Source organism: Sinocyclocheilus anshuiensis, unplaced genomic scaffold (genome assembly GCF_001515605.1).
Source record: "Sinocyclocheilus anshuiensis isolate Anshui unplaced genomic scaffold, SAMN03320099.WGS_v1.1 scaffold71, whole genome shotgun sequence".
Classification (NCBI taxonomy): Eukaryota; Metazoa; Chordata; class Actinopteri; order Cypriniformes; family Cyprinidae; genus Sinocyclocheilus; species Sinocyclocheilus anshuiensis.
In genome coordinates this window covers 698,237-721,287 of record NW_015548203.1, presented here as the reverse complement: position 1 = coordinate 721,287, position 23,051 = coordinate 698,237, and the positions used below count along the sequence as shown (strand labels likewise).

General features: G+C 38.1%; 1 protein-coding gene across 1 annotated transcript in view; it reads right to left on the bottom strand.

Annotated features, from left to right (window-relative positions):
• Positions 1-22,739, bottom strand: part of plxna3 (plexin A3) — a 203,634-nt gene extending 180,895 nt beyond the window's left edge. The window contains exons 1-3 of the mRNA XM_016440111.1: positions 22,537-22,739; positions 11,696-12,979; positions 4,918-5,100 (exon numbers count right to left, since the gene is read on the bottom strand). Coding sequence (XP_016295597.1) covers positions 4,918-5,100; positions 11,696-12,880 — 1,368 coding nt within the window. The 5' untranslated portion in view covers positions 12,881-12,979; positions 22,537-22,739. The remainder of the gene's footprint in view (positions 1-4,917; positions 5,101-11,695; positions 12,980-22,536) is intronic.
• Between the last annotated feature and the right edge of the window lie 312 nt (positions 22,740-23,051).

Sequence of the window (23,051 nt, the reverse complement as noted above, 5' to 3'; positions counted from 1 at the left end):
TGGCTAGTGAAATTTAACTCAGCTTTCTAAAATAATGTGGTTAATCACAGTTCTTTCATGATTTAACAGGAGGGGACAATTCATTTTTCACGTAGGGCCAGGTAGGTTTGGACCGTTTTTTTCCCTTAATAAATGAAATCATAGAGGCCTACCCCTTAATTTATAAATGTTGCAAAGAAGTATCTGACATAAAAAAGGATCTTTTTTTTTAATTCTTAAATATTACTGGTAAATGTTATGTATTTTATATGGAAATAAATAAATACCATGAAAATCATTTCCTAAAGGCAAATATTGTCCCTTTTTGGAAATGTTAATTTAACATTACTGGCCAATGACTCAAAAGCTATAACTGATAGCACACACAATTTGAGGTATCATTCATGTCTGTAGCACAAACAGCATGGAGCCCCTTAAGAGACAAAGTTTAGCATTACTAAGCATTAGCAAATGTAACAGCCAACTAAAGCTATGCTAAAAAAGACTGTACCTATATAGGCGGGATGATTCAGAGAAACTAGATTGTAACAAAACTCTCCAGTATTTTGACTCCAGGAGTCAACTTGCAGCCAACTAGGGACAGGAAGCACTAAAGACTCATGGGTGATTTCCGTGCAGCTTGAGAAAAGCGGCTTGCTGTCTCTTTTCTCCTGCCAAAACAAACAAGCCATTGCGAGGGGAGATATGGAGCAATTACCCAGCCTTCTCCCGTATTCTCTACACCACATTATAGCAGGTAGACCAACACTCTCAAAACCACTGTACACAATCACCACAACAGGCCTTTCGCAGACCGTTTACAGAGAGATAAATGATGCTCTCTGTGGCTAAATGAGTTATATGTAATCATCTATTCATATGCCAATGAAAGACTAGAAATGTCAGGAAAAAAACAACAACTTTTCTTTCTTGTGCCAAGCTAGCATGTTCAAACGCAAAGCTGTTTTAGTAACTAGTATGTTTGCTAAAAGTGGAAAAGCAAAAATTAATTGAAATACAATAAATATTTGTAATTAAGCTCATAAACAAAAAATATTGCAATATACACATCCTTACGAATTTCTTCAATGATTGCGAAAAAGAACCTGTACATAAAAGTCATTTGCTTGTGAATCACTGGTAGCACGTTTTTTTTTTTTTTTTTTTTTTTTGCACACAGCTTATGAGAAAACTAGAAAAACATGTTTGAAATGGATTTCAAATAAGGGCTATTTTGAATTTTTTATTCATCAAAAAATCCTGAAATGAATGCATCATGCTTTCCATAAAAATAACCACATTAACATTGATAATAATCAGAAATTAATATTTAATACTAGAAAATAAAATTGATTTCCGATTTCTGAAAGATCATGTGACACTGTAGACTGGATTAATGATGCTAAAAAAATTCAGCTTTGCATCACAGGAATAAAATTACATTTTAAAAATAGATAAAAGTTGTTTTAAATTGTAATAATATTTCACAATATTACTGTGAAATGCAGCCTTGGTGAGCATAAGAGAGTTATGAAATCTTACCAACCCCAAACTTTTGAAAGGTAGTGCACTAGCTAATAGTTTTCACACACAAGAAGAAAAAAAACACTAAAGTTACTACTCTAAAATCCAGAATATATATATAATATAAATAATATTTTTATATATTACTAATAAACAGAAGTACTTTTTTTTTTTTTATGCCAGTTTTGGCTAATATATCAAGTTTTGCTCTACATTTCAACTCTTTTTGGTCAGGGTTAAACATTTAACTGGTTAATCCTTATGATTCATTGTTGGATTAAAAACACAAAGCTAATTCTAGACTGGAAAATTCAGTTTTCCTTGGAATATGCGCTAAAGCCATCCACACTTCCTCCACATCTCCTGTTTATGCAGGAACAAAGCACATATATGAAATCATAACTACCAGCCTCTAAGCGAGTCTCTGCCTAACACCGACCAGATTCGTACACAAACCATTTACCACTTCATCCTGACAGAATGTTTGCGAGAAAATACAAACATTACGATTTCCCCACATCTCTGTTTATTGTGATTTGCGGTCAATATGAAGGCCATATGGATGAGGGAGCGTTTCTGTAACATCATATAATCTCCATCAACAAACAGAGCTGCTTATTATCAGCTCGACCACAAGCGGCGTATTGTTTATTAACCACGGACAATCACACGACTATCAGCCAAAAACTCGAATTCAATCTCCGGATGTATCCCTGTTTCCAAACAGTCTGATCTGCAGCGATCCAGAGGTATATATCAGGACATGTTTAGACACAAACTCCCGTAAATAATCCCAAACAGGACGGCTCCCACAGGACTGACCCCTGCTCCCTCATTCCGATAGGAGAATGGATGCAATCGCATTTATATTCTTCAGCTGGGCGCTGGGACGGCGAACGCACACAAAACCGTAGCATATTTTCCTCCCCATCTACCTCATTTTAATTATGATGTCTGCTGAGAAAGAGCCAAGTCAGCTTCTCAGAGTGATTTCATCGGCCTCCCATCTAATCTAATTCCGTTAATTCTCTCAATGAACTGTAACTTAAAGCCGTCGCGAATAAAAGTTCCTCACGATGACCTAATATAGGGCACGTATCAGGCCGGGTGGCTGCTGAGTAATGTTAAACTTTAATGCCGACTGGGTTTCGCTCTCTCTCTCTTTTCATACACAGCTTGAACTATTTACGACCGGCCAAAAAAATGACTCCACCCTCTCGCTTTGGCTCCCTCGAGATTCAGTGGGCCGAATTGTTAGCTATGAACGAGTCAAGCTGTTGTTTGAGAGGAAAATGTAGTAACTTCTGTGGAGAACCATCATAAACTCACCAGTGGGCATATTATTCTTTAAACATCCCCAGCTGTCGCCTGCTCCGGTCTGGATGACTGAGTCACAAGGTGGTGCTTTTATTATGGCTTTGTTGGTGGTTTGCGTACGTGTTGGAATGAAGGGGAAAGGTGCTTTTAAGTTGCAGTCTATGTGCAAATCGCCATTCTTCTGAGATCCAGATGAACGGCTAATTCAAGATAATACATTTGTGACCCTGGACCACAAAACCAGTCTTAATTGTCAATTACTAGTGTCGATTTGTATAAATAAGCTTTCCATTGATGTATGGTTTGTTAGGATAGGACAATATTTGGCTGAGATACAGCTATTTGAAAATCTGGAATCTGAGGGTGCAAAACAAAAATAAAAATATTGAGAAAATAGCCTTTAAAGTTGTCCAAATGAAGTTCTTAGCAATGCATATTACTAATCAAAAATTACGTTTTGATATATTTACGGTAGGAAATTTACAAAATATCTTCATGGAACATCCTAATATCCTAATGATTTTTGGCATAAAAGAAAAATCTATAATTTTGACCCATACAATGTATTTTTGGCTATTGCTACAAATATCTCCACGCAACTTAAGACTGGTTTTGTGCTCCAGGGTCATATTTAGGCTCACTTCAGGTTCATCTGACCCCCATCAGAAACACTGGGTTCAAAAACAGCCCCGAGGAGCGCAACAGACTGTAACAGAACGCAGGGGTCTAGAGATGAGTGTTAAAAATGTATTTTTAACTTAACACGCTGACTAAAAAACATAACGCGCATGGCGGGACGCTAAAAAAAAAACTGTGAGAGACGACACGGGAGTCAAAGACGTCAGTCTGAATGCGTAGGGCTGTACAAACAAACTCACTCACTCTCAGCATGCTAATTAGATCAAAACTATAAAGCAAAATACCAAATCTATTTATTAAACCTATTTCATATATTTTTGTGTGTGTGCTAGTGTGTTAAATGTTTCTTGAGCAGCAAATCATATTAGAATGATTTCTGAAGGATCATGTGACACTGAAGACTGGAGTAATGATGATGAAAATTTAGCTTTGCATCGCAGGAATAAATTACATTACATAAACCTCCGGTTTCATAGACAAGGCTTAATCCTAGTCCCAGACTAAAATGCGTGTCTGGGCTGTTTTAACTGAAAGAAACTTGTTAGATCAAAACTATAAAGCAAAATACCAAATCTATTTATTAAACCTATTTCATATATTTTTGTGTGTGTGCTAGTGTGTTAAATGTTTCTTGAGCAGCAAATCATATTAGAATGATTTCTGAAGGATCATGTGACACTGAAGACTGGAGTAATGATGCTGAAAATTTAGCTTTGCATCGCAGGAATAAATTACATTACATAAACCTCCGGTTTCATAGACAAGGCTTAATCCTAGTCCCACACTAAAATGCGTGTCTGGGCTGTTTTAACTGAAAGAAACTTGCACTGACTGATCTTAAAATATGTCAGATTCATTGTTTTGTCTGTATCAATGTTTATATCGAAGGCATATTTCTAAAAACTACTTAAATGTCCTAATTGAACTATGGCCTAATCCTGGTTTAACCTAAGCCCTGTCTGTGAAACCGGCCCAAAATATATTCAAATAGAAAATTGTTCTTTTAAATTGTAATAATATTTCACAAGATTACTGTTTTTACTGTATTGCCAATCAAACAAATGCAGCCTTGGTGAGCATAAGAGACATTAAAAACAAAAAAATGTACCAACCACAATCTTTTGAACAGTAATGTACACATAAAACATACACATAAAATAAATGTATTCCACCTTTCTCTAAATCGAGTTAAAAATTGTGAAAACGTAACACTGTAGCACATGCTGTTGACTTTGACCTGACGAAGTACAGAATCAAAGATGGATTGGAAGAAAATGATAACGGATTAGTCCATCAATGCACTTCAACCATTACCAAACTCACTTATCCACATCTTCTACATACTGTATCTACATCTTCTACATATCACTCCCCAATCAAGCAATGTCAAGGAGAAACCAAAAACCCAATATCTTTGTAACAGTCAGCGGTGGAAGACACAGAATGGTTAGTTCTTACCTTCTTGAGGTGGCCACTGCGAGTCCCCACGAACACCACCGAATGACCTCCGTAAGTGTACGCGGCCACGGATGCCATACCGTCAGTGCGGTCGTCAAACAGAGGAGTGCCCTCAATGACCCTCAGTCCTCCGAGAGGCTGGTTCAGAACCAGACCACAGAAATCATCGCCAATCTGCTTGGGCTACGGGACGAAACGAGAAACAATGAAGCGTAATTAGTTCATATTCATCAGATTGTTTTTGTTCATGTTTTAGGCCTGACGTAAGTCGTGTAAAAACAGGTCCGAAAGGCTACATTGAAAATGGGATTAAAATAAAATAAAAATAAATAAATAAAACAATAAGTAATTCAACTAATACATACTTTTTTTTAAATTGAATGATAAATTTAAATGAATACAATACATAATATTTCAGATTCATTAAAAAAAACTATATCATGATAGTGTTAGTGAATCTGTTGCAGTGATTTAAAACAAAAAATAAAAAATAAAACCAAAACAAATAAGTAAACAAAAAAAAGGCATATAATTAATACAAAATACATAGGCCTACAACATATTAAAGATTCAGTTAAAACAACTAAAATTTTGTTAGAATAATTTAAAAAATAATTAAATTAAATTAAATTAAATTAAAATTAAATTAAATTAAATTAAATTAAATTAAATTAAATTAAATTAAATTAAAATTAAATTAAATTAAAAAGTCCACGTGGCTTTGAAAAAACACGAAACAAAACAATTTTTAAATTAATTGCAAAAAAATGAATACAAAATATTTAAAATTCAGTAAAAACGACTACATGATGCGGTTAGCAAATAAAGTTAATGAATGAAATGAAATAAAATAAAAAGTCCGCCTGTCTCGTTAATATAAAATAATTACTTCTTGGCGGTTTAAGGACCCTTAACAACAAATGCTGAGTAGTTCGTATTATGCCATTGTTTAGTCATCTTTAGTAGATCTTTGGGACATTAAATCAGAATGCAGAAAGTAAAAATTAATTTGTGGGCCAGATTTCAGGTTAAACACTTAAATGCATTTGCATATCACAAAAATAAAAATACATCCACACAAGCAAACAAATAGCCTGGAGACCCAACAACAGCTTTCTCCAGCTGTCGTCAAATCACAGCATCTCAGACAGGAAGTGCCAGCTAATAGATCAGACAGAGAAGAGCCACCCAAACAGAGACTGCGAAAGTGACCCCATGGGGATCAGACCGGGGGCCGGCGCGCACCGACCGGTGAGACATGACATCATCCTGCAATCTACCTCACTGTCAGTGCTTTATCACTTCAGATGCGCTCTCTCCTGAAAGAGGCACCATTTACCCTCCGAGCGTCTCTGAAAAGCATTATTTCAGCCGGTTTTAATGGCTGTCCACTGACACAAAGGAGGATAAACTACAAGAAAATCGCTGTATGTCGTTTCTCCTCAAGGAAATCAGAGTCAGAAGAGTTATTCAAAAATCAATTGCGTTATCTAACATCTGCAACACATCAATCGGTCAAGTGATGATGTCATCGAGCACCAAACCTAGTCCCCCGGTTCACCCCCGAGGTGAACTATTGACTCATTACCAGGTTCTCAGCGCTCGACGGAAAACACTCTGGACCTCGGCATCCAACGCCACATAAAAAAACCTCAGTAAAGTGCAACGAGAGGTCAGCTTAGCCTGCGGATGAATGACATCAGCTCCAACAGCAAGACGTTTCACGGCGGTAATGACGAACATGAAGGTGCAACAGCAACAGCAACAGCTGAATTTTTTGGCACTTTCTGCCCAAATTCTTCGAGGCGATGGGCGTCTTGAGAGCATGCCGTTGAATGATGATTGAGAGGGTGATGTTGGCCGGAGGAACGGCTTGTTTTTGTGCATGCACATGAAGGGTAAATGTATTAAATGAAGCATGAGCTCGCGGCAGACACGCACGCTCTCATTATAAGGCAGAGGGCCATTGCCGCGCATGAGAAAGAGCTAATAATACCCCGGCAGCCGCGGCGCTGGAATCAGGAGCAGATTTGCATCAGTCATGGGGAACCCTGTTGTTGCTCATAAAAACAACCACAGCCACTCCTCCCACCCCCACCCCCCAAAGGAACGAGGTCATCGGCACACGCCATCTTCGCCCCATCTGCTCTAGCCGGGCCGCGAGGTGTTGTGCTATTGGTCCCGGCGCAATTACAGCCGCGGATGCGCCTGCGGATGAATGACATCAGCACCAACAGCAAGACGTTTCACGGCGGTAATGACGAACATGAAGGTGCAACAGCAACAGCAACAGCTGAATTTTTTGGCACTTTCTGCCCAAATTCTTCGAGGCGATGGGCGTCTTGAGAGCATGCCGTTGAATGATGATTGAGAGGGTGATGTTGGCCGGAGGAACGGCTTGTTTTTGTGCATGCACATGAAGGGTAAATGTATTAAATGAAGCATGAGCTCGCGGCAGACACGCACGCTCTCATTATAAGGCAGAGGGCCATTGCCGCGCATGAGAAAGAGCTAATAATACCCCGGCAGCCGCGGCGCTGGAATCAGGAGCAGATTTGCATCAGTCATGGGGAACCCTGTTGTTGCTCATAAAAACAACCACAGCCACTCCTCCCACCCCCACCCCCCAAAGGAACGAGGTCATCGGCACTCGCCATCTTCGCCCCATCTGCTCTAGCCGGGCCGCGAGGTGTTGTGCTATTGGTCCCGGCGCAATTACAGCCGCGGATGCAAATTGTCCTCTCGTCTGGTTGTCCTCCAGGCAAGAAGGAAAAACAAACTCAGCCGGTTTGCTAATGCTTTCTGTTATTTTTTCGAGGGGGAAAACATTGCTACTGTAGCGCGAGGAGAGTTTAAGTTTACAAGCACAGTCACTAAATAACTACCAGACAACTAACATATCAAACGACATGCAGCAAAATGATTCAATATGTACACTAGGGTTGGTTCAAAACCAAAATTGTGGCTTCAATACCTAGAAATAGAAACTGTTGCTGAATATGCATGATACAACTGCATACTATAAACAATTACTAAACTAATACACATTAAATCGGTCACGTTTATGCAGAAAACAAACGTCTTAACAACTAGCTACTTATAAATGGCTTATGAATTAAGTGCAAGTCTTTTCCAGTTGATTTGAAATCATTTCTTTGAATATTCCAGAGCATAAGAATTACATATTATCATAATTTAGCAGGAAAATATCAACCATTAACTTGCTTTGCTGAAATAAGCACACATGAACATGAATAATGGCACAAAACCCCAAATTTGACAGTGTAAACTTTCTTAAATGCCCTTTTTTCCTCGGTCATGCATGCTCAGCATTTCTTGTAAGAGTGTGCATGGAATCTGCATTGACCTTTGTAATACACTGAATATTAATAATTGTCTACAAATTCCATAATCAATCAAAATTGCATTTCTTGATGCATCCCTAATTGGCGATTTTGCTTACATGCAAGAATACTGGATTTGTACCATGGTACTTTTTGGCGCCATCTCTACTATTGGCTAATTAGCTTCAAAATTACAGGATGTTTAACCCCAAAGAAATTAATAATACCTAAACTTTGGACAGAGTTGATGTAAACACACTATTTAAAGGATTTGCGAATTGCAGAACAAGCCTACGGCTAGCTTCGAGGCAGATAAATAACATCAAATCATAAGTGTGATTTGTCACTGAATTACAGGAGACAAATATTAAAGATTCATAAATAAAGCTTCAAGGGTTTCCAGAGGCAGACCTCGCGTGGTACACTTGACTGGTTTAAAATGTCAGAGGCGTATTGATTTTGATGTCTAGCCATCACCTTCTTCATCTCTCACATAATAAGCTATTGCTTCCCACCCTGTCTGGTTTGAATAGATTTTTCATCAAAGATACATTACATCAGATTAAGATGTGTAATCATGTTAGACAGTTTCCCCTACACAAGCATTCCTGAAAAGTCTGCAACATGTCACAATTAGGTCAATGGGAATCATGTATAGCATCCACAAATTAGTTTTTCAGGCGCAACAATGATAGAAAAAAAACAGACAACAGACCAAAGGTCTATTATTATGTGAGCACGGAAACCCTGGGGTACCTGCTGTGACATACATGCTTTAACAACATGATTTAAACAAGGAGGACATCAACATTGGAATAACATTGCAATCAGTCAATAAGATAAGGTTAGGACATAAAAAAATATATGGTCACACTTTATTTTAAAGGGGTCCTATTATGCTCTTTTACAAAGTCTTGATTTTGTTTTGGGGGTGTACTAGCACATGCTCTCATGCTTGGTGCATTTTTCACATAATTTACATTATTACAATACCTTTCTCCCCAGGGTTAGCTGGGCCAGTGTGTGCTGTGATTGGTTAGCTGGGCCAGTGTGTGCTGTGATTGGTTAGCTGGGCCAGTGTGTGCTGTGATTGGTTAGCTGGGCCAGTGTGTGCTGTGATTGGTTAGCTGGGCCAGTGTGTGCTGTGATTGGTTAGCTGGGCCAGTGTGTGTTGTGATTGGCAGCACTCGGCGCCTGGTCGGGAAATGTCATGCCCCTTACCATAGCCGCCTGCAAGCTTCAGTATAAATATTGCATCAAAATCAAATCAATTTGAGCGCGATTTAAGCCCGGATGATTGTAACCACTCTAAATTTGTCTGCCTTGGGGAAACTAGCGCGTCTCCGACATAGTGATAACACTCGTTGCCTTCTCTAGTGCAGCTCAACCAGGTCTCATCCCATTCGTCGATATTTGTGATATCACAAATCCAGAAAATATGCGTTGTAGTCCAAACGAGTCGTTCCTTGTAGTTTTTGAAAAGTGATTTCTATTAAATAAAATATCTCCTTTTGAACTGGACTTTGAGCTTTGTAACTTTGCAGATTTTTTTTATGCTCAAACAGCAACATTACAGACTAACTAACGTTGAAAAAGTGAAAACGCATAATAGGACCCCTTTAACTACAACTTTTGCCTCAGTAAATTTCTAATTACTGCTTATTAATAGTTAATAAGGTAGTTGTTAAGTTTTAGTTTAGGTATTGGGGTGTAGAATTAGGGATGTAGAATATGGTCATGCAGAATATGTGCTTTATAAGTACTAATAAACAGTCAATATGCTAGTAATATGCATGCTAATAAGCAAACAGTTAACAGTGAGAATTGGTCCCTATACTAAAGTGTTACCAAAAATATAATTTCCCTCTTATTTTAGGACTTGGATGCGTTTAAGCTCATAGTTAGGGTGTAGAGATGCACTAATGTTACAATTCTGGCAATATCAATAAGCCAAATATTATTTTAACATGGCTGATATATGGCCACTACTGTGAATCTATACTATGTGGGGGGACTATAAAAAGAAAAGCATGCTGTTTAAATTAGACACTGACATACATTCTTAAAAGGGAAGTGCATGTCAAGAAATGGTGCATTCAAATGGTTAAATATCTGTCATAATCTATTGCTATTTCTTTAAATTAGTGCTAGATATAAGGCAGGGTTGCCCATACTGGGTCCTGGAGGGCCACTGTCCTGCAGAGTTTAGCTCCAACCCCAATTAAACACACCTGAAGCAGCTAATCAAGCTCTTACTAGGCGTACTAGAATCTTCCAGGCAGGTGTGTTGATTCAAGCTGGAGCTAAACACAAGCTGAAGCTAAAACCAGTTTGGACACCCCTGATATAAGGGGAAAAAATAGGCTGAAACCAATTAATATCCAATATAAGTGGACACAAATAAATTTATTAAAAACATACATACAGCGGGTAAAATAAGTAGGCCTATTGAACACGTCACCATTTTTCTCAGTAAATATATTTCTAAAGGCAGGGCCGTCCTTAGAGGGGTGCAATGTGGCGAATGGACCGAGGATCCCCCCCACCCCGGAACGCGATAGCGAATGTTGAACTCTGATCTTTACTTCTTATTTTCTATTGGATTCATGTCAGGTGATTGGCTGGGCCATTCTAGCAGCTTTATATTCTTTTTCTGAAACCAATAGTTTCCTTGGCTGTGTTTGGGATCATTGTCTTGCTGAAATGTCCACCCTTGTTTCATCTTCATCATCCTGGTACTGTAGGTGTTGGGACTGAACCAGCTAATATTCATTTCCACTGACTTTCTAATTACTGATAGATTTCAGCTGGTGTCTTGGCTTTCCATGCCTTTTTGCACCTCCCTTTCTTATGTGTTCAATACTTTTTCCCCTGTGTCACTCCATTTTATTACACATAACTTAATTTCTGAAATTATTTGTTTCGTTTTATTTGTATGTATGGATTACTTGGGTTGTTACCGATATCTGGTGAAAATTTCAAGTCAACAGCACCTTTAGAAATATATTTACTGAGAAAAATGCTGATGTGTTCAATACTTATTTTACCCACTGTATATTGAGCATTGGTGGCGTTGATGAATTGTGCATTGGGTCTTGCCCAATGACTGAAAAGATTGAGCGTTCCATAAGAAGGCTGATAAAACAATGTTGATCCAAGAACCTAGAATTCAGGAATTTCTTGATGCTTGAAACAACATTCCTGTCAGGCAAACAAAGTCCTACATACCCCTAAACTTAATCCCAAAAACCAAAAGGTAATTATAAGTTGGTAAGAATAAGAACGTTGCTGTTGTTAACACCAACCCCAAGCGTAACCCTGAACCTACCCCTAAAATTTGATTAGATTAACGAACGCACCCTACTTGGCAAAACTGTGATCACAAATACTTGAAATAAAACAGATAAAGAGCGAAAATTTATTCAAAGACTCACCGTATTAATACAAGGCAGTTCCTTGTTGAGCAACCATGGCAGAGACAGCTTTCCTTCCCCGCGGTAACACGACTTGATCCTCTCTCTCATGGCCAAGTTGATCTGGTGCAGCGTGAAGAAGCACAGCACTGTTTCTCTCGGTGGGTTAGCCCTGTTCTTCTGACCCTGGGAGAAGATCACAAACAAGACATCTTCGTCCTCAGAAAGGCCGAGAGCCTGGGCCAGAATCTTCCCAGGACGGTGCTTGTAGGCGGCTTGGACAAGTCGGTATTCCACGCCATCCTTGGTGCACCCAAGTGGGAACTCGACGTAGGAGTAGAACTCAGTGTCATTGGAGCACATCCGGATGATTTTTGAGGTAAAGAACTTCTCGCCCGTCGCATCAACCTGGGTGAGCTGGGTATCCAGTTGCAAAGTGAGGAAATAGATGTAAGTGCGGCTGGAGAACCCGTAAACGTAGTAGATGTCGAATGCGGGATATTGAGACAGGGTGTCTGAAGGTATCTTGATTTGAGAGGACACAAACTCATCTTGGTAAACCAAGCTGAACATTTCCATTTTCTCCTCATCTGCCACCAGTTTACGGCTGGATAGGGTTGGGAAATACTCAGATTTGCCATCGATGGCGGCGCCAATGAAGAGGCGGCTGTCACCTTTCTTTTTCTTCTTCAAGTCTCCGTCGTCATCGCCCACCACAACTCCAGCCATCCCATCTGGCTCTTTGGCTCCCGAGAGGTAGTGTTCTTTACGGTGATGTGGTTCACCAAGCTTGAAGAGATCTTCCAGCCGCAGGAACTGGCACACGCCCTGCCAGATGCTTCCACAAGCCACCAGACGGTTGCCAGCATAATCAACCAGCAGCAATTTGTTGACGTTGTCAGTGGATTCCAGTTTCTGCGTGCATGGTCGTACGCTGGGGGGCGGGTAGCACTTGGCGTTGTCCTCCACGGGACCCGTCTGGTGCGAGCGCATTTCGGTCAGATTGGCGGAGAGCCTGTAGACTCGGTTTATCGCGCCGATGAACACCTCGCCAGTCTTGTGGTGCACGGTGAGGTGCGTGAGGCTCGTGTCTTTAACCCTGAAGCTCCCAGAGACTTCAGGGGCATCAGTAGGAGTCATGGGAAACGCCATGTTGGTCCCGGTCAAAACAGAGACGGAAAATACCAGCAGCCACAAGGACCTCATGATTCCAAACCTTCTAATGTGGAGGGGGGAATGAGACGAAGCTCTTCCCTCAAGCGTATTCCAGGCTTTTTCTTCTTTTGCTGTCTCAGTGGTTCATGTCTACAATGAAAAAGAGAGAAACAAGAAAAAAAAATTAGTTCGTTTGAAAATGGATTATGCAGGCAAAGCAATGTCTTATCTTTAAAAGTTTAATTGCATTAAAGGGGTCATCATACTTTACAATTTCATTTTCTCCCCCAAGGCAATACTTTTTGCACAGAAACAGTCATAATTTGTTTTTTTGACCCACAATCTGACCCTTATATTTAAACAGCCTGTTTCTTGCCAGTTTGTAATATAGTACAATATAGTTTCCACTACTCCTCATCCTTCAATAACAACCTCTTTCCAAAGCTGCAATACCTATAAGCATCACAAATTTTGATCATGCAATGATGATAATGCATTTAGTAGCAAAACTACGTGTTTGTATCATTGAGATTCTTTGGAAGGATATGCAACACGGCTACAGCCATATAAAGCCACGAACACGTCTGGCAGATTTTCCCACATTTTACTGAGAATCCCTGAAGCTCAAACAATTGGCGTCATTAGCACCAAGATCTTGTATTCAATTCCCTGGGAATGCATCAACTTGATAAACTTGATCAAATGTATACCTTGTCTGCCATAAAACGCATCCAACTTCCTTTGTACTACCTCACCGTGATTAGTGAGGCCAAGTTTCTGAACATCAAATCAGCACTGTTGGTGCGTAAATGTCAATAGCTAAGTGTTGCACGTATTTATCTGTCTTGTACACATGCACAAGAGGCGCTCTTGCAGACTCTTACCAGAAATGAAGCTTTGAGTTCTTGTAGAATGAACTTTGACAATAACCGATTTTAAAACCCAACAATCAGAATTTCAGCACTTCTGCCTGAGACACAATCCATCCCTGCCTGCTCTCCATTTGGAGGCATTAGTGACTCAGAGTGGACTGTGAGCCAGTGCGTGACAGCTGGGTGAGGGGATTTTGGGGGTATGTATTGATTGAGTGGCTTCTGTTGGTGCCAAGCCTTGTCACTCCCACTCCTTTCACTCAATGGATTGCTAATAAACCTTTATGGTCATTGCAAGCACTAATCCCAAGCACATTTGTTAATTAGGAAGAAGCCCTTAACCAGACAGCAAGAATAGGGATGGGAATCGTAAGGAATTTAACGATTCCGATTCAAGTGATTCTGTATTTTTAACAATTCTTTGCGATTTGGCGAAAAAAAGGATGGTCAATAGAGACAAATGTCAAATGACGATTATTTTACATTTCAAAACAATAATGCAGGGTTCCCACACTTTGTGACAAATACATTTCCATGACCTTTCCAAATAATTCTGATTGCTAAATAAGAATATATAAAATTGATTCAAAGTGAGATCAATTCAATCACTAAAGTATCATTCCGGGAACATGTTTAACCCATGAATTAAACAAACAAATTTTGTGGTTACAATCAGACTGGCTTGAAAATCTATTTTCTGCAAAATAACATAACTACATATAACTTATACTATTAATTTTAGAAACTCTATGGCTTTTCTAGGCCTGGAAAATGGAATTTAAAAATGTCCTGATATAACCAGGTTTTCCTTGACTATGGAAACCCAAAATAATGGTAAAGAAGAAATAAATTGTATACAATTACTTAATAAATGCATTAAATTATATGTCTAATATTTAAAAAAATCTAAATATATAAATACACAACATGAAATGGTGCACTTTTACAGAAATTATGAATCTCACACACACCACCCAGAGCTGTTAACCGAATGCCATGAGAATCATTTGCTTTTATTTAAAATAAAAAAAGGTATTGAATAAGAACCTTTTTCAATTTTTAAACCTGAGCAAGACGCAAGATCACAGAGAGAAGACAGAAAGAACACAAAAAACGCAGCGAGAGGTTATAGCACCATTTCATTCACTCTTGGAAAATTTAACACAAGCGGTTTGCAGATCAAACACATCGGTCGTTTGTTCAATCACTGCTTCCCCCCACTGGGCAGAACAGCAGGAATGAAAGAGGTCTGCGTGGCTCCTGTTGTCTGTCTCCCTTTCTTTCTGTCTTTCTCCCTTTCCAAAGAGAAGGGAACGGAAGGGTCGGGAAGCGCCACATTAAGCACACAAAGGCGGAATAAGGCTTCATTTCAACCACAACCTAAGCACTACAGTTTTTCTGCATATGGTAGGACTATGAAGCCTTGCTTCAATTTGTCTCTGGAAAGCATGTGCTCAAGCTACTGCCACAACATTTTTATTCAATAACACATCACAATATTCAATTCTCACTATACTGTAAAGCTACTTTAGATATTTGTATCAATACTTTGACATGTTCAGTTCATGAAAAAACAGGTATTAAATCACATTCACCACAAATTTAAATTGCAAATTGCAAATGCAAACAATGTATCGGCAGGCTTCAAACCGAAAAACAAATTGCAAAAAGTAAAAAGTGCATACAAATCACATTTTCAGGACCTATTTAAATAAATAGTGCACATGAAAACAATGTATTTACAACAATTCAACTGAAACCTGCATGGTTTATATAAAAAAAAAAAATGTAAAAAAGCGCACCTCTGACAGATTCCTGTAATTTAACGTTGCGAACAATGCTGGAAAAATCACTGCAGACTTCAGGTTCCCAAAATCCGAAATCCTTGCTCATTGTATTATAATGACGTATTGTAATACATTCCCTGATTTGCAGGAGAAGCTATTGAACAGCAATCACAGTAATTCCATTAGCACAGTAGAAGCCGGCTGGTCCCAGTGAAAAAGCTGAATGCCTAAGCAGAACGTTTTAACCCAGAAAAGACAGACAGAGAGAGATAGTCACATAAGCATCAGGGGGTATCTGCTCAGATCTAAGCATTACTGTACTTGTTAATAGCAAATTAGGCTGATTTGACAGTCTTTACAGTGTTTCTGGCTGTTTTCATAATGGTAAACACACGACGGGTGGCCAAATGCTAAATAATATCGAAATTAAATCATTCGCACTAAATTTCCCATCAAAACAGAGCAGAGATAAAGCAAACACATGAAAGTTGAGGAAAGCATTAGCGTCCATCAGCACTCTAAAGTGTCTAAGCGCTGGCAGAGTTGGCAAATCTGCACCGACCCAAAACAAATATTTATTCAAGAACGTGACAGACGGTTTGGGCGTTCTGCAATTTTTCAAGCGCGTCAATATTTCTGACAAACGCCCCCCTGTGACCTTTCTGCCCGTCCTCAGCTGTAAACAAGAAGCCGGGTGGAAACCTGATGAGACCAGCAGCGCTGAGCCCATAAAACCACCAGCTTCACATGCCAGCGCGTTGTTGTTTTTTTAAAGCACTCAGGTGAAATGGACTCATCTATTAGCCTTGTTTTCAACACTAATTTTAGCTCACTGCTGCCCCTCTTCATCACTGGTGAATTAACACATCAATCAGTTTGGTCACTTGCTGGAAAAATAATGGATGGTTTCAGATTGAGCCCTCGGGTCCAACGGCATGGTTAAAACTCAGGCATAGAGGAACACAATATGATACGGTATGAGAGCTCGTGGTTAGTGGTTCAGGAAAGAGAGAGAATCACACGATCACCTGACACGCTACAGTCGGGGTGAAGCAAGTGCCGTGAAATATCAATAACACAGAAATTATTCATTATTTTCCTTCACATGGAAAAAGCGAAAAAAAACAAGTTCTGAAGCCTGTCTGCTGCGCTTTGACACATCCGCTAAATGATTTTAAATGACACATGCAGGTAATAACCCATACACATATTTACCATGGAAATCACAGTCTGTCAAAACAACTTAAAAAATTACCAATGGATAGAAAATATAGCGATACAAGGATCTAAAGCCTTTTTTAAACAAAAAAAAGCAAAACAAAAAATAAATAAATAAAAAAAGGTAAAAATAAAAATAATGAACATTTTTCATTTAACATTGCCATCTTCATTTAACACATGATCCTTCAGAAATCGTTCTAATATTCTGATTTGCTGCTCAAAAAACATTTATTATTATTATTATTATTATTATTATTATTATTATTATTATGTTGAGTAGAATTTTTTCAGGTGTCTCTGATGAATAGAAAGTTCAGAAGAACAGCATTAATCTGAAATAGAAATCTTTGTAACATTATAAATGTCTTTATCATCCTTGCTAAATAAAAGTATTCATTTCTACAATTTCTTTCCCAAAGAAAACATACTGACTCCAAGCATTTGAATGGTATAGTGAATAATGTTACAAAAGCTTTTTATTTCAGATAAATGCTGATCTTTAGATTTTTCTATTCATCAAAGAATCCTGAAAAAATGTACTGTTTTAAATATTGATAATGATAATAATAAATGTTCCTGGAACAGCAAATCAGCATTTCTGAAAGATCATATAACACTGAAGAAGACTGAAGTAATGATGCTGAAAATTTTGCTTTGATCACAGGAATAAACTACATTTTAAAATATATTCAAAAAGAAAGCAGTTATTTTAAATAGTAAAAATACTTCAAAATATTATTGCTTTGCCTGTATTTTGGATTAAATAAATGCAGGCTTGGTGAGCAGAAGAGACTTCTTAAAAATAAAAAAAACCATTAAAAATCTTACTGTTCAAAAACTATGCTTTTACAATAGCAACAATTAACCATGACACTATAGTGGAAAACATGTTCACCATGGTAAATCTGTGTATGGGGAAAAAATGGTAAATTTACCAAAAAATATTACAGAGAGAGAGCGCGAGAGAGAGAAATGGATCACTAGTCCATCTAATCAAGGACTCACAACAGCATCCTCTTCTCACTCCTGTAATGAGGGTCAACAGCTCTTGATTAGAACGAAGACGATGGAAAGAAAAAAAATCTAAATTATTCTTTTCACAGGATTGGACACATGATATCACACATGGATGAATCCACACTGAGACTCATCAGGCCACCAGAGAAGCATAAACACCTCAAATAAACTTCATAATGCTGCTGCCTCATCCGTTTCAATCATCACGACTGTGGTAATCAGGGGTGTTTGCTGAATCATAAATGCATAAACATAAATCTGTTATTCTTCCGTCTCCATTTTCCATGTAAAAGAACACCCCAAGCACAACCCAGTTACATAAACATAGGATGCGCATTGGAAAATGCAAATGTATACAGTGTATGATCTCTAAAGCTGTATATTAAACAATAAGTAATTTAAGTTTAATAAAAATCATTGTTATTCTTATATAAACTGTTATTATTAAATACACATTTATTTATATAAAATAAATATTACATTTAAGAGTTTTATGTAATATAGCAACATATTTATAATAAAATATAGAATCAAATAAGAAATTATATAAGATGTTCTAAAATTATTATAATTTTATATTCAATTATATATTTAAATAACGCTAAAATATTAACAACAACTATGGCAAACAGCACTCTTGATGCAAGACACTAAAATCTGATACATGCAGACCAATTAAAAACAGAATAGAAGTGACTACATCTACTAAATCCAACTGTGGACTCTGATAGATGTATGTGCAATGCTATAGAAATAATCAATATATTGATTTCTAAATCCACTTTTGCCTTGTCTGTTCAATGCTTTCATCTGCCAAAGTAGCAATGTCTTTGAATGATCTTCATTTAGAGGAGTATTCTCAGCAAATATTGATATATGTGATTAATTGTGATTTTATTTGACAAATTAACTGGCTTATCGTGTAATTAGCTCAATTAGGGTTTTAATTGATTGACAACCCAAATATAAAACAAAACCACTGTCGGAAATGGCTTCTTACTAATGTGAACTGTTCAAACATTCTTCCCATGCCTCTTCTTCTCTACAAAAATATTGTTTCAAATGAAAAAAGAGCAAAGTAAAATAAAACCCAAGTCATTTGATATAACTGACAGAGCTCGAGGTAAATATCATCTGCTGTATCTGTTGGCAAGACGCTGCCGTGGCCACAAGCGGCTCTGTCCTCGAGTGACCACAATATTGAGTCAACAAAGGGCCAAAACCTCCATACATTCAATCCCCAAAATAATTCAGCTTCACATATATAGTGGCACTTCTCTTCCGAGGGTCACAACCCTGAGCATTATGAGCTCTCAGGGTCACAGAAGGCGGCTGAGGAACCTCCACGTGTCCTCCGATTATTTCCTCTTTTTTTTGTTTTAGTTTCGAGTCTCATCCTGTTGGAGGCCAGGGTCAAAAATTTTGTTTACATTCCCTCTTTCACTCCTGAAATGATTGTCTATGTGAAAAAACATAGCAAACACACACTGAAATAAATTTGGTGTACAAATCATTTTCACTCAGAATTTGCTAGTATTATCACAAAGAAACTATTCCAATAATCTTTGCAACAATCTCTAAAACATTTTACAGTAGCACTAATGATATGATAAAAGTGCAAAAGTAACAAAAAATTAGTGCTGTCAAATGATTAATCGCGATTAATCGCATCCAAAATAACAGGGTTTGTTTACATAATATATGTGTGTGTACTGTGTATATTTATTATGTATATATAGATACACACACATACAGCATATATTTTGAAAATATTTGCATGTATATATTTATTCATAAAAAAATTATATTATATATAAATATATTTAATATACAAAGGTAACATATTTTTCTTAAATATATACATGCAAATATTTTCAAAATATATGCTGTATGTGTGTGTATCTATATATACATAATAAATATACACAGTACATACACATATACTATGTAAACAAAAACTTTTATTTTGGATGCGATTAATCGCGATTAATCGTTTGACAGCACTACTAAAAATAGATTTACTGAGTTACTAACCAAAGTCAAAACAGCCCAACCGTAAATTTCTACGATATTATGGTCCCTAAATATTTAAAGAAGTTTTTTAATATTTGTCAGCTGAAGTGCCAAAATTCAGGTACACAACAATAAAACTCATTTAAACGACAAGTGTCAGCCTAGTTTTCATTCACAAAATATTAAATATGACATCTAGCCTGACAAGGCACATTCTATCTAATTGAACTTAAAAAATTAACTTCAGTTGCTGGCTTAAATTTGTAAGTATAATCAAATTGGCTGGACAACTTCAATTATATTGACTGCTGAATCTCATATAACTTAAAAAAATGGAGTTGAAATTGCTTAAATTTGATGAGTTAAAGTAATAGAAAAACATGTTTCCATGACTTTTGACTAGATCATTTTTACAATAGCAAAATTTGAATCACTGACTAGTCACCCAACACAAAAAAATAGGAATATAATTTGAATCAGTGATAAATTATTCATATTTAGAAGTAAATTACTACTTAAGTCACACCAACACCACACACAGTGACATCTGAATCCTCATATTAAACTCACCATGATAATTTAGTTGTTACTGTGGTCACCACAAGCTAATAAGACCTCCAACACACTACTAATCAAACCACAGGACGTTTACGCCGTCTTTAGTATTTCAAACTAAACATTAAACCTTAATCCAATATAACAAGACAAATCCACCAGCCTAAAGCATTGGGAAGGCAGCAGGCAGAGAGAGAGAGAGAGAGAGAGCGAGAAAGTTTGAGAACAGACAGTAGCTATTGTTCAGTGATTAGCACCAGCCGTGACTCCACATGGCAGTTGTACTCATGGCTTACTCACAGGACGAGAGCACAACGCTGCCGTTTTATTCCGCACTCAAGGATATACAGAGCCGCTCGTTGACATCACAAGGCCGGAGTACGCAGGACAGTAACCTTGCTCTGAGGCGAGCGAATCACAGCGCAAATTTACAGTTGAGATTTATCCTCAGGTGCTCGGCCGGCGGTAATCAAACAGACAACTAAATAGCATGTGCCCTGATGAAAGAGGGCAGAGGGCGACAGTGGCTGTGTTGATATAGAGATGATCACAGCCAGCACAAGGTCAGCAGAACTGTGCTTCAATTGACGAGGACGGGTTATTCATAAACCAGCACTGATCTCATCAACGCAACATCATCTAATAATGCAGCAAGAAAAAAACACTAGTACTTACGGCTGAAACACATTGAGCAGTCTTGCTTTGAATTCAGTGGGCGTTCTTTTCAGTCCTGGGGGTGAAACATGTGGCCTATAATTCATTTACACATGTGCGTGACCAGAAACGCCAGGTAACTTGCGATGCTTATCTGTTCTATGTACTGTAGTAGAGCCATAACAGCAGACCGTTGTCTCCCCGCTTACAAACAACTTTCTATTTTTACATCAGTGGCCAATTTGTCGGTTAATGCACTGATTGAATTTATTTATGGAGGTATTTCCAGCCTAAATCAATCCATTTAGGTTCGCTACACTGCAGTTTCATCTATCCTAAAGAAAATTGAATTTCACATAGGAGCCAATCGAGCAAAACACATCGAATCTATATGGAATCTCTATTATTGTTCAGTCTCCAAAATAAATCAGTTTACAAAAGAAAATGCAAAACTACTGGAAATACATAAACATTGATTGATTATACATATATCCATCTCTAAAATAATATTAATGTTACAACTTAAATTCCACACAAACCCTATGTATTATTTAATATATAGCTTTAGATCAAGCTCTTATTTTAATTTAATTTACCCATGCAGATCGTCTATCCTTTCCCCAAAGCATATATTCCGATATAGAGATCGGAGATTAGATTGTTTTCGGTTATGTGTAAAACGCGTTTTGCTCGGTTCCCTCCTCCACAGCACCGAACATCCTGCAGCGGAGCTCGAACTAATCTCAGCCCGTGTTAGAGCATCCCTGATCCGGCTACTGCAGGCAGCCACAGCCCCTCTCCTCTCCACCCAGACATGGATCAAACTGGCACCCAAGGATTTGAATGATCAGATTTGGTACAAACGCATCAATTGCATCTTATCGCGGGGATCTCATCGCATCAATTACCCATGCAAGGAAATAAACGAAATCAATGTGCAAATGAAGCAATACATTTGATTTTAGTTTAGGCTTTAATGGGAGGAACACCATTTGGGTCATTTGCCTAGAGGAAAACAATATTTTAGTCATGTGACTGTTACAGATGTGACAGACAAACAGATTGAGTGCATGATATCACCTTTTTTTCCGAGTATCTATTTAATCTGCCTGTGTTAATTAACTAAAACATTGCTTTTTTTTTCTTTAGCTACGACCCCTGATTGTGGTCTGTACGGTTTATCCAAAGCAACTTTCCATCTGAAATGTCAATATGCATGTGTTAGATCCATGCACAACCACCAACAGGCAAGAATGGAATAATTATCCATTGTGTATTGGCAAAAACAGTCAAGTCATTTTAATGCATTTCTTAATGCACAACACACATGCACGGATTTTTTACCTCCTTTTAGCTAAACACTGCTTTTAATGCCTCCTTTGTTCCTGCTGGCTTTATTGACCACATCCATCAGGATCATTTCCACACAGCAGTTTAACCATCTATCCTCTCATCTAAGAGATCGCGTTGTTTTTTGTGGTAAAAGCAGCACGCGTTACATCTCCGGATCATGCATTCACGATTTCGCTACAATAAAGCCATGCATCAGAATGAATCGCTCGCGCGAATGTTTGTGTATCACTCGTACCTGTGTTCAAAGTGCAACAGTTACATCCACAGTTGGGTGTTGTAGAGCCTCTCTGTGCGTATCGCAGGCGAATTCGGAGATATCGCTTTACTGTCCTGTGCAAAACGCCCGTATGAAGCCGTAAATGCGCTCAACGCGTCGATGGCATGGTATTCTCCAGTCCGTACCTCAAGAAAGCGTCGCGCTTTACTTTAGAAGCGTGGAGTCGCAGCTATCGCTTTAAAATGGAGCGTACCATTCGGACGGTAGGGGAGCGGCGAGACTCGTATGGAAATCGTATATGTTTTGAATGGACTTAGAATAACTCAGTCACACAATGATTGAGTTTTATTTTAATGTATTGTTAAGAAAGAGCGGAATGTCTTATCATAATTTAAGGACCGCGTAAATGTTTTACAGTGTTGTTGTCAATCATCCCTGTCATAATGAATGGCATCATCCCGCCCTTCATCTAGGATTCTCTAGCAACCCAGATGTTGAGTAGACTGTAAAAACAGACGGATATGTCTGGATTA